Consider the following 12,829-nt stretch of genomic DNA (forward strand, 5'->3'; position numbering starts at 1 on the left):
ACTGAAAGCTAGGATTTCACTACAGCACACGACCTGCAACACTTGCTTCACTTCAGCATTTGTGCTGTGCTTCAAAGGCTGCACAAAGTTAGTTAATGTGCAACTTAATACAAACAGTTTGAGCACACAAGTCAAACTTTGAGTTAGCTTAGAGAAGAAAACGAGTCATATTCCTCTATGATATTATACCAATACACTCAAGTCAGCTTGTGTTGTCAGCTTCTTTGTTAAATTTGTATTTAAAGAGCTGATATTGTATTAATAAATGGATACATCAAATTAATCTAAATAGCAAATAAACTGTCTGTTATATTAGTACTAATCCTTCAGTGATTGTTAGCTAATCTTTAATAATGTTTTAACACTTAATGAATTATTAACTTTTCATTGTAGTGGCTAAGAAAAGAATCAAACTTGTGAAGCCTAATAAGAAATAAATAAACAATAATAAGACATTAGTTGGCTAATGGGTAATAGTAATGGTTCTTATGGGCCTAATCCTAACATTAGAGGTGACATTTTTTGTCTTACAGTTTAAGAAAAGGTAATCTTTCCACAGGCTTCCACAAACGTCACTGCATCCCTCCTGCTTCCTCTCACAGACAGCAGACGTCTCCCTGGCTCGGTAGCTTTGCCATGTTTTTAACTGAAATGACCCAGTGTGGGAAGTGAGAAAGGCGGAGAGGTGTGATGGCTGAACTTGTTGTGTATGTTGTGAAAAGGGAACGCTGACAACACATATTATCAAAGCTTTATTATTGTAGCGAAAACTGTGTTTTGCCCCCCTCCTCACTCATCCTGTCCAAATTTCCATTCCGAGGCTTCCACCCTCAACACAATCATAACGCAACCAATAACAAGTGTGTGGATTACCAGTACCTGATATTCTTAGAAGTAGAAAAAAGAATGTAACTCGATCACAATCACAAACAGGTGTGCAGAGTTTGGTCAGATCAAGGTCAGTTAGAAGCATCGATCAGCTATAAAATACATAATATATTTGTATATACATCACATTTCATCTCTGTAGCAATTTGACATATTCATTCTCATTAGTATGGTTGATCTTGAGAGCTGAAACAGTGTTATCTCTGAGTCTCTCAGTATGAGTCTGTAATGCTGTGGCTAAACTAAATTAACCACTGAAGCAGAGATGAGGGCAGCTCTGTGCTGACAGGGGAAACAGGTCTGACTGGCCTGCCAGCACTAAAGCAGGGAGGGACTCGTCACCTTTCTAGCACAGGAGGTGCCTCTATTCCAGACAGTGACAGCAAGATGAGCTGACCAATGAGGCCTTTCACCTTTGTCACAAATTGTATTAATGATTGAGGAGGAGTTGTAGACTTTGGGTCCCAGCAGAAGCTAATTTTGAATTTCTAAATAAGTTACCACCTTTCAAACTATAATGCCCAGTAACACTAGCTAAACTGACAAAACTATTATCTGTTGTAACCCATGTATTTTTTCTGATATTATTGTCATTTAAACCTATATTTTGTTGATTAGGATGTAATTCAGCAGGAAGATGTCCACTGTCAGGATTTTTGGCAGCACTTCAGAAGTCTTCTGTTGGAGAGTAACAAACCAGTTTTTCATGCCAGTGCCACCTTTCATCAGTGTGTCACCCACTGTGGTACAACTCAATCAGTCAGCTCTTCAAGGCAGCAGGGTGTGTGTGAATGAGTGCGTACTTATGTGCGTACACACGTGCAGTGACTCACTTGGATGTCACCACTGTGTGTGATGAATAGCATATAGTAACCTGCCAATGCAGGAGGAAAGCATTAACCTTTATTAACTTTTAAACACATTTTCACACCTTAAGTGTTCAGTTTATTCAATACATTTTCTCACCAGTTTCCTTTATGTAGTGAAACAATAGCTGTAGATTTTGTAGATATCTGTTGCAGGTTTGCGACCGCCGATGAACAGGAAACTGTCAAACCTGTTTTCTGACATACCACACAAAAAAAATTTGTTTCTAAACAAACTTTTGTCATGTCTGCTGCCTAACTGACGCTGTCACTCAGCGCAGGGTTGTCAACACAACTGAAACCTGTTGCACTGATTGAGTCATGTGGTTGTTGTCAGTTTTCTTTGTCTTTGTCTTGTTCTCTGGCACACTTATTTCCTTCTGTCTCTCAGTCCTTCTGTTTTCACAACACCCCATCTTGAAATGTCAGAGCCAAATCAGACTCTTCATATATAAATCTGGGCACAGGGAGAGCTAAGAGGGCCCCCTAATGCATTGAAATTGCAGCTGTAGGAGGGAATCTCTTACTATTTCTAACAGGTACTGTTGACAGTACAGTGCAGTCTAGAAATGTCAAGTTGAAAAACTGCTTTGCGCTGCCCTTTGTCTGCCCTGTCTTGGCCCTCTATCAGCGGAGGTGAATGAAAGCTCAGATCTAGTTGCCTTCAATTGAGGTTTATTATGAAGTGTGAAAGAATTACAGGAGGACATTGTTATTCTGCATCTCCACAGCAGAAAAGACTCAGTGAGAAGCTGAGCGTTACAAATAGCTTTTTTTGCATGAGGCATTTCAGGGAGTCTCAAATGTTCCATCATGCATCATTGTTCCACTTTCTGTTGAGTGTCACAGACTCCTGGTTCCTTTGTGCTGAAGACTCATGTCTTATTCTGATCTTCAGAGCAGTGCAGCCGCTGTCCGTGAGAAGACTGAAGTGGAGGCAGCCAAGGGTGCGGCAGAGGGCCAAGCAGGACGGCTGACCCTAGAGACTGAGCGGCTTCGCAGGCGGGCACAGGAGCTGGAAAATGAGGTGGCCAAACTCAACCGTATCATCGATGAGGCCAAACTACAGGAGAGCAGGCTGGGAGACAGAGTTGGCCGACTGGAGGTGAGGTGTCAAGGAGTAAAAAGAGGAAGTCTGAATCAGTCCCAGAAGTGCACTGATGCTGTTTTTGATGAGTTACTGGTTCTGAGCAGCATATTGTATGGAAGTCTTATGTATCATAATTTGCACTTTAACAGAGAGATAAGAAGCAACTGGAAGAGTCTTTGGCTGAAATTAAGGAGCAAGAAGAGGAGATGTCTCGTGCCAACCGAGCATTAACCATCCGGCTGGAGGATGTGCAGGTGAGCTCGTTACACATTATGTGAAAAAGAAAATCTGGATTCCTACCACAAGTACAATTAAACATATTTACCACTGTGTCCCCTCTATAGAGGAACTTTGCCAAACTGAGCAGTGAACACAAGGAGTTGGAGGAGAGGTTACAAGAAGAGAAGGTTCAGAAGGAGCAGTTCAAGAACATGAAGAATGATATCGAAGACGAGAGGAGGCTGCTGGACCGTACCATAGACAAACTTCAGAGGGAGGTGAGCGTACTTGAGTCTGCACTACAGTAACATCACTTTCAGCAATTACCTCACAAGGAGACTTGGACTGTTATTGCTGATTTCAGTTGGGATCAAGTTGATTAAATGTTTTTGGTCATTGATCTTTAATACTTATAAATACCTTATCAGATTTTTTTTTAATTTTAAGATTTGAGTGATTGTTTGTAAATTTAGTTTTAAAAAAAAGTGCCCACTCAGTTTCACATGCAGTCCAGGTAAGCTTAGGGGGCTCTTGAAGATGGAAATCTGTTCCTCAGGCAAGGTAAAAACATATATGTATATAAAAACCTATCTACTCTAGTCAGAGATATTGGTTTAAAACATTGACCTGTTTGTAGCCTCAGAGCAGAAATACAGTAAAAGTAAGAGTGCCTTCTTTTCCATGACCAATAAATTATTTAACTTTTGTAATTAAAATTTAAGGGTTTCAAAATGTTCAGGTTCAGTATTCAGATTTTATTGCAACATTCATTCCGTAAACCTAAATTTAGTTCTCACATTTCCTTTTTATGGCCTGTACTCTCACTGTGGCTGCAGATGAATGATATTGTGGAGGCGTCACAGTCGTCCACTCGGGAGCTGCAGGAGCAGATTGATATTTATAAGGAGAAGAACCGTCGGGAGCTGGCCGAGCTGCAAAAGCTTCTGAAAGAGCGAGGACAGGAGCTTGACAAGTATCTACTGGCCAACAAAACTCTGCAAGAAGAGGTACAGTAAGCTTTGAATGCTGACACTGCTTTCAAGGCCATCATTAGACAGGCTGACTGGGCCTACCATTGTTCTGACTCAGCCAGTTCAAAATCATCTTCTCCTTTCAGTGGGCGATGTCATCACTTAGGTATTTTTGCTCCCCCTCTCAAACCCAAAACGTAGTATTATATTGAAGTAGTCACGTCAAGTCAGAGAACATTTTTTATACTTATTTATACTTATACTTATTAAAATTGATGTTTACGCTCAGTGTTAGAATTAAAAGGGGAATGTGGTGAATTCCTTTATATTTCTTTGATATGTGCTCATTTAATACCATGGTAGTGAAACTTCCCAACCCCTGACCACCCTGCATTGTTTGCACTTAAGCAATTTATCCTTGTCGTCATTTGGGAATGTTAGGAATGTTTTTGTTGAATGTGGAAATAGACGAATGTGAATAATTTGTGTTGGTAAGTGGATGGCTCATATTGTTTTATGTATTTATCAAACATTTACTTAAAGAGGAAGGGCATATTTACAGTGACCAGCCAGAAATAGTTAGTGTTACAGTTTACAATACAGTTCAGTGAAAATAGAAATGTTTAGGGACCATGTGTGATATACAGTGCATCTGGAAAGTATTCACAACCCTTCACCTTCCCCACATTTTGTTATGTTTCAGCCTTAAATTCCTTTTCAATCTCCACATAAATACCTTATAATGAGAAAGCGAAAAGGGTTTTTTAGACATTTTTGCAAGAATTTCAGCAGTAAAAAGTTACTGAGATGTAATTTACTGTCCTTTTTTTCACTCATTTCAGTTTCAGAGGCAGCAAAGTGCATAATAATAATTTAATTTGGTCAGGTTTTTTAGGTTATAAACCGATGTGATATTGTCCTTCCATGGATTTGTAGCAGGAATATATTGTTTTTTCCCAAAGCTGTAGCTAATATGAATCTGACGCTTTCTGTTTCACTGAGTTCAAATATCCAGTGTTGAAGTTTGATGTGGTTACATAAGAAGAAGAGAGAGCAACAAAACAAAGAATGTCTAAAATGAACAGGCTCCCTGTGGAGATTTTGACCACTAGTGGGGCGAGTCCCTGAATTGTTTGTGTCTTGTGTACTGAAAGCACGACACAAGAACAAAACGCACACCATGAGCTCAGGGGGATACACATTTCTGCTGACTGCAGAGGGAGGTAACTGTTAGAAGTGTTATGTGTCATACAAGGGAGTGATGTGCCAGAAAAGGAGGAGAAGAACGAGACTGTAAGCTGTTGTAAACAAAGTAGATTTCAAAACATTTTAAAAAAACACGTTGCAATGTTTGTTAGGCCTTAAGGACACACACACAATGTACCCTAACACTAACACAGTAAACAAACTCTGTTTGTTTATATGAAAACTCCCCTGGGTACCTTTTTTAATAGAGGTTTTGGCAGGTTTACGCTTTGAAGCAACATGCAACAACATGCTTTAAAAACATATTTTCTTCTCTGGTTATGTCCTGTAGAAATGAGCTGCAGCCTTTACTTGACATCCTAACTGTCAATTTTACAGATGAATTGATTTGGATGTTCCTGACTGATGAGTGTTTAATGTAAGGACCAGGTCAGCGTACAGGTTCTTCCTTTTTTGCTGTCTACATCCAAGCTGATGTATCACTGTCCAGCTGCCTCACAGGATGAGGAGGATGTCAGTGTTGTGATATCATTGTTGTGAAAGCTGTGCTGGCTGGATTCACATCCTCCTCCTCCACCTCTCCTGAGAAACTGATTGCTCTGGACTGAACACAGTGAACACACTTTTCCAGCTGTTCTGCAATGACCCGCCAGTCTCTCCACCCATTTGAACTTGGCAGACCATCACTAAAATTACCAGCGTAGGCCACATATATATGTCTTTTCCCCTTTTATTTAACCACGCTTAAGTCATTCCCTCATTAATAAAGCAGTTCATTAATTTCCAAATTTGCTCAGAGGTATTCAGGGCCTGAGAGAGGATGGACAATTATCTCATTATTACACTTAATATGTCTTTGTATACCCAGCTTTAGTTTTATGATTTACAGTAGGTCTAACTGAAGTATTTTCACGATGAAATATGGAATAATTCTGCACTAATGGCCAAATATTTGTTTCAGATGAGAAATAAGGGCAGATGATGATTTTTCATTGTCGTAGCATTAAGCAGTGGGGGCAGTTGTGGGCGTCACTGCTGCTGGATGAACAACTATCTGTGCTGGCCTCATTAGTCACTCACGGGAACCATATAATAATTTTCCTAAGAAGCGACTAAATTGCTGGTCATTGCTATGAGACTGATACTTTGATAAGAAGCAGGGTGACATGTTGGACACGGAGATGGACTTTCAGCAGGAGAGCTGGGTTCAAGCCACTTTTCCTGCTGAAGTATTTATAGCATACAGAGGGTCCTTTAATGAGATACTGAACCCCTGCTAGACCAGTTTCACTGATCCTCGGGTATCCTCTGGTGTCATTATTTATGCAGGGCGCTTAAATGTTTTAGCAATAAAAAGCAATGATGGTTTCAGTAATTTTATAGTGGTTGAAGTATGTTCATGTATTAAAGTGTTTTTTGCCCACGATGTAGCTTTCACGACGGGAGGAGGACCTGCGGCAGTGTCAACAGGAGCAAGACGAGGCTGTGCACAGGGAGAGGATGTTGGACAAAAAGGTTCAAGATCTGGAGGCGGAGGCACAGACAAACGCCCACACTAAAGAAGATAAATCTCGACATTTGAAACTCATGGAGGTATATTATGGTGTCAAATAAAGGCAACGTTAAAGGTTTCGTCATTAGCATAAGTGGATTAACAGAAACACATTCAGATAGAAATACTTAATGACCACACAGATGTGAATTTTGTGTTCTGCAGGAAAGGATTGCTCAGCTGGAGTTGGACCTGGATGAGGAGCGCCAGAGTGGAGACCAGCTGATGGACAGGATAGACCGAGGAAGAGAGCAGGTACAACACACACTCAACACATTCTCATTATCAATGCTCAAATGTGTCAGTGACCTGCCGTCCATGTTCACTTTAGTTCACACAGACTTGTCTCTATTCCATCTCAACCTGTAAATGATATCCAGATCTCCTGTTGCTTTGTCTTCCACCCCTAACATCATGACTACAGCCACTAATCTCTGAATGAACACCATCATGTGACCCACACAAAACAGTTTCAGGCCTCAAATATAGTCCTATATGATTAAAATGTAGGTTGAAGGTTTATATCAGTGCTTTTATGCACACTCGGGTGTCTGTACACACAGATTCTGCACTCCAAAAATGTCCTGTTTATTCGTGTTCTGAATTAAGTGGGCAGGTTATTGCTTTGTAAGATGATCTTACATAATCATTCAGGTTGGCAGATTGGAAGCCTGCCAGCGTGGTGTACGAACGTCTATCCAATTTTCATGCACCAGTCACAAAAGGCCCCTCTTAATGCAGAGCCCGAGCCAAAATATGCAAGCTGCCAAATGTCTCAAGTTTTCAGGTTGTGGAGTTCACTTGGAAATTACGCTCTGTAAGTTCATCTTTTCAGAACAAATCCAGTTCTTGGTTCTTGTGCTTGATCGCAGTTTTTATATCCTCACAAGAAAATGCTCCAGTTTTCCTTCCTCTGTGATAAAGCTGCTGACAGAAGCAGTGTGAACTGACATTTAGATAAAGTAACTGTGCTGTTAGGTTTGTTGTTTGTTCATGGGAGAGTGCTTAGTAATCAGAGAGAGGATGTTAGCTCTGGATTTTTTTTTTAAATAACACTGTAATACAGCAACCCAAATGTTTTTGTAGTTAATGTATGTATCTTGTGTTACACATGGTCCAGTCATTTGCAACTCCATTACGTTAATTATAAAGATATGAACTCTAAATGCAGGCCTGTAAGATTTGGCTTGGTTACAGTTTCCCCTCAGTCTGGAGCTGACACATATTCACAGGTACTGATCAAAATTTTAAATAAAGTGCGTAGCGACATCAAGAGAGGCTTAGCGTGGTTGAGTATAGTATTTAAATCTCCTTAAATGGTTTCCCTTTTTAAAAAATCCTGGCAGAGAGAAAAGAGTGGCATTGTGACAAAGTGGCATTGGTTCAGCATGAGGCTGAGGTCTGTTGTCAAGGCAACACTCGAGCTTTGTGCAGTCAGAGTGGAGTAGGTTGAGTGGTCGTGGTGTGTGTTTGCCTGTGTGCGGGTAGCGGGCATGTGTGCTCTAATGTCTGTGGGGAGGAGAGGGGGATGTATGGCTATGGGGTGGTGGGGTTGCAGCAGAGGCAGCAGGAAGAACACCTGCGTCTCTCCTGGCACCAGGTGCTCCTCTCCTGTCTAAATGAGAGTAATCTCCCCTCTCCTCTCCTGCCGTCTCTCACAAAGCAGATTAGTTTCGCTGTATGTTCCAGTCTGCTGATTCAGCTCCCTCAAGCACTGTGCTGGGTGCACCAGTTATAGGGGCCATCGTTCATCAGAGCAGCCCACTGTCACCCACTAATTGGCATAAAATATCACCAATTCTAAGCTCCTCTCACAAAGAAAGAACCATCACCGCTGTATCGATTAGTTTTCATCCTCTCTCTCTTTTGAAGTAGGCTGAACAGTCATATTCGTACAATCTCTGCATTCATTAAGTTTCTTATCCTCAGTCTGCAGTGAGTTGATGCACAATAACATCAGGCTGATATTAAAGGAATAGTTTGACATTTTGGAAAAATATGCTATTTTTTAAGGCTAATATGCAGTTAGCTTAGCGTAGCCTCACTCTTTATGAAAGTAAACACATACAGTAATTAGTAGTAATAGTAATAGTTTCCCCTGTTTCCATTCTTTATGCCAAGCTAAGCTATTTGTCTGCTAGCTGTAGTTTCACATTTAGCAAACAGTAATTAATGTGGTATTAATTTCTTTTATCGAACTCAGCAGGAAAGAATAAACATATTTTTCAAAATGTTGAACTGTTTCTTTAATGTTTTTTATGCACTACACACAGAAGTCTTGCCAAGATTAAAAACTGAAACAGTTTGTATAGCCTGGAAGCCAACAGCAGTATATTCTCTGCAGAAACTACTGTAATAACCCCCCCCCCCCCCCCCCCCACCTTGTGTCACTGAGACGTGACATTAAGAACTCAACAAAAGGTGGAATGCTGCCAAACTAGAAAATCCAGCTCAACAATTAACTATAGCCCTTTCAGCATTAACTCTTCCATTGTTTTGCATTTTGACTCACTGAGTGTCAGAGTGGGTTTTTGTTGTGAGTGAGACTCAGGCAGTGTCTGATAATAATTGTCACCAGACTGTGTGGGACCACATAGATGACAGTGTCTGGGCTCGGCTTGACAGGTGGAGCAGATGAGGAATGAACTCCTGCAGGAGAGGGCTAGCAGACAGGACCTGGAGTGTGACAAGATGGCTCTGGAGAGACAGGTACACACCCTCCTGTCTGGAGGAAACCACAAATACACACAGTGTTACTCTCCAAACTCAAACCAAAGCACCAGTTCATTTCATTCATACGTCTTCTCATTATCATTCTGTTTCTTAATCGATCTGATCCATTCCCACATCAGTTTCCACTTGTATGTATTAATTATATAAACAGACATTTGTCCAGTCAAGCACCTCACTACTTTTAATCTTTCTGACTTACTCCAGAACAAAGACCTGAAAAGCAGAGTGTCTCATCTAGAGGGCTCCCAGAAGTCCAACAAAGAGGGTCTGGTTACTCAGCTGGAGAATCGTGTACAGGAGCTGGAGGAGAGGCTCGAGGGGGAGGAAAGGTGAGGTGAAAACCTGGATTGGGAATAGAGCTGATTAAAATGATGGAAGAGGAAAGATTTAAGTGGACGTTTGAAAAGGTTCATTAGGCTGGGTATGACAGCTAAATAGCGACAGAAGTTCATACTTAGACACTGATGGATTTAAGTTACAAAGTTGAAGCTAATATGGAATAAGAGGCACTGTAAATATCACAACTGGATAAAGGATTAAGTTGAGATCTATTGGTTTTGTGGCTATATTGTGACTTTTTAATCATTTTCTGATTTAGAGGAACCATCTGTTTCTCTCGTTATTCAAGTCTTGTAGAGAATCTCTAATTTTTTTGTGTTTGAAGTCAGTATTATGTGCTGTATGACATCGTGGTGCATGTGTTGTAGGGAGCGTGCCAATCTGCAGCTGGTGAACCGCAGACTAGAGAGGAAGGTAAAAGAGATGATGATGCAAGTGGAGGAAGAGCATCACTCAATGCAAGATCAAAAGGACCAAGTACGTAATACACACTCTCACACTCATAATAACACTCATTCAGTTCACTGAATGGAATAATAGAGCCTTTTATCCACCTTTTATCTGTTTGTTCATCTTGAAGACCTTTAATCCACTGTGTGTTGTTTCCTTCTTGAAGTTGAATTTACGTCTGAAGGCCCTGAAGAGGCAGATGGATGAGGCTGAGGAGGAGATTGACCGACTGGAGCACGGCAAGAAGAAGCTGCAGAGAGACCTGGACGAGCAACAAGAAGCCAATGAGCAGCTCCAGAGTCAGCTCAAAGCTCTGCGAAATGAAATCAGGTAAAAACACAAAGAAAACAGGACAGAAGAAGATCCTAAAAATAATATACAGATATTCTATTAACTTAATGTGTACACTGTCTCTCACAGGCGTAAGAGTACCTCTGCTCCACTCCTCAACAACCTGGACGACGATGACGACGATGACATCAGCACTGATGGGGAGACATACTTCAGCTCATCTTCAGGGTACAAACGCTCTTCTAGTCAGGACAATATGTTGTCCACCTTCACTCTGTAAATGAACCCTGAGGCCGAGGATGAAACTGCTTTCTATGCATCACTGTCGGACCAAATGGCTCGAGATTCCCTCTGAAATCAACTTATCTGTTCCACAAGCTTTTGGAAAGACTGTAGATATTACATTGAAACAACATTGTGAGAATTAAGAGACTCTTCATCCTAATGGTTTTGAATATTTTTTGAGTTTTTAAGTTCACATAATTATCCTGGATGTCTTAGTCCAAATTCTGTGTCAATTTAATTCACTCAGTATTATTTGAGATTATTGGAGCATATCCTAAAAGTTAGTTTAACCCGTCCCATACAAATAACATGTAAATACTGTTTAACTGGATATGTCTACATTTCTACAGACTTACCTGAAAGTCTGTCAACCTGTTCTGTGTGGATTTTCCTTTGTTAACAAATGGATTACACATGCTTGTTAATGATTATTCTAGCATTAGTAAACTTGAAGACGCACTCTTTAATGCACTGTAAAGCAACAAAACCAGTACTGCCTTTGTGAACACTATGAGGTTATTAACTCTACGTTTTTATGCCTATCAAATATCAACTATCTGAATATTAACTTTTGTATCATTCATTTAAATGAAATATATTTACCTTTTTTTAAATGAATGAAGATCAAATCCGAATATATGAAGTAAGCAGAGCCAGGGTGTTTTTTTTTATTTATTCATGGTTGAATATACAAAATCCTGGCTCAGTGAGGTTTTTAGGGAACAATAAATGAGGGACTTTGCATTTTTATACTGTTTTATATCAATGAATGATGGCAATACATCCACTGAATTGTTATCTACTGTAATTTTATCACGTTACTCCTAATAATAGTGACATTACAGTATTGCTTAAATATCTGCTGGGAGGCTGTATGTTTCATGCCATCATGTAGTGATGCCTTAATTAACTATGTCTCTGTCTTTTTCTTTATGTGATTATTGATTCTGAATCAGACTTCTGATCAGTTGCAGTTACATCCCTGAACAAAGCAGCAGACAATACCATTTCATCTCAGAAGACGTTTTTGTACAGGAAACACTTTGATTTAATTTCTATCTGGTGATTTTTTTTTTCTCCTGAATGGGGCGGTGTTAATACTAAACATGCTGAGAGTTGGTTTTTTTTGTGTATTTGAATTGTACCACTGTGTACATAGGACCACGTTTGGGCCTCCTTTTAATGTTTCTTTTAACTGAATGAGGGAATTACTTCAGATCAATTGACAATCGATGTTTTGCTACGCTGTGATGATTTGCACTCTCTCACTAAATATGCCCCAGTCTGATGCCTGTGGAGGGAGAGTGGATTAAGACAAATTGCTGCCACTACCTCTCTGTACACATTTGTATGTTCATAAATCCTGCTGAAACTGAAATAAAGTTACTTCCAGTTAATCTCATACCTGTATGCCTTTTCTTTTGCTGAACTGTGCCTGATAACCGACTTTGAACATTTAGTAGTCACCCATCCAGTCAAAATATGTTTTTCTTCTTGTGCCTTCAGTTGGATGTTTGAGCTTCACTGTACAGAATGATGTATGTGCAAAGTTTGATAGAAGGTTGTTTACACATTCAGCTGCTGATAGTGGAAAGTTTCTCTGTGCTCGTCGGAAAGTTTAAGGCTCAAATCATATCTACGAGCAAGATTTATGACATCACAACTAGTTCGGAAGTGTGATATGGAGATGTGAAGCCTCCAGTGCACACTGCTAACACTGCTAATGGACTTTATAATGAAGTAGGAGACATCTTTTGAAATGAAAAATATTTGCATGTTCGTAGACTCTTGATTTTTAATGAGGTAGAAGGAATAGATATAAATTTAAGAATTTCTTAACAGGTCATTGAAATATTTATGGAAAGTTTCACAGTAGTTTTATTTATCTTAAAAAATGTCTGGAGATCTTAACTTGTGTATATATAAAGCTGATAAAAGG

The 12,829-nt window shown here is 40.0% G+C and overlaps 1 protein-coding gene across 3 annotated transcripts in view; it reads left to right on the forward strand.

The window, feature by feature from the left end:
• Positions 1–12,280, forward strand: part of cgnl1 (cingulin-like 1) — a 30,465-nt gene extending 18,185 nt beyond the window's left edge. For all 3 annotated transcript variants that reach the window (XM_053318133.1, XM_053318141.1, XM_053318149.1), the window contains exons 9-19: positions 2,653–2,859; positions 2,994–3,098; positions 3,189–3,341; positions 3,900–4,070; positions 6,672–6,833; positions 6,958–7,047; positions 9,418–9,501; positions 9,730–9,854; positions 10,233–10,341; positions 10,481–10,644; positions 10,735–12,280. In XM_053318133.1, coding sequence (XP_053174108.1) covers positions 2,653–2,859; positions 2,994–3,098; positions 3,189–3,341; positions 3,900–4,070; positions 6,672–6,833; positions 6,958–7,047; positions 9,418–9,501; positions 9,730–9,854; positions 10,233–10,341; positions 10,481–10,644; positions 10,735–10,885 — 1,521 coding nt within the window. In that variant the 3' untranslated portion in view covers positions 10,886–12,280. The remainder of the gene's footprint in view (positions 1–2,652; positions 2,860–2,993; positions 3,099–3,188; positions 3,342–3,899; positions 4,071–6,671; positions 6,834–6,957; positions 7,048–9,417; positions 9,502–9,729; positions 9,855–10,232; positions 10,342–10,480; positions 10,645–10,734) is intronic.
• Positions 12,281–12,829: the final 549 nt, after the last annotated feature.

The sequence above is a fragment of the Scomber japonicus genome, chromosome 1 (genome assembly GCF_027409825.1).
Source record: "Scomber japonicus isolate fScoJap1 chromosome 1, fScoJap1.pri, whole genome shotgun sequence".
NCBI lineage: Eukaryota > Metazoa > Chordata > Actinopteri > Scombriformes > Scombridae > Scomber > Scomber japonicus.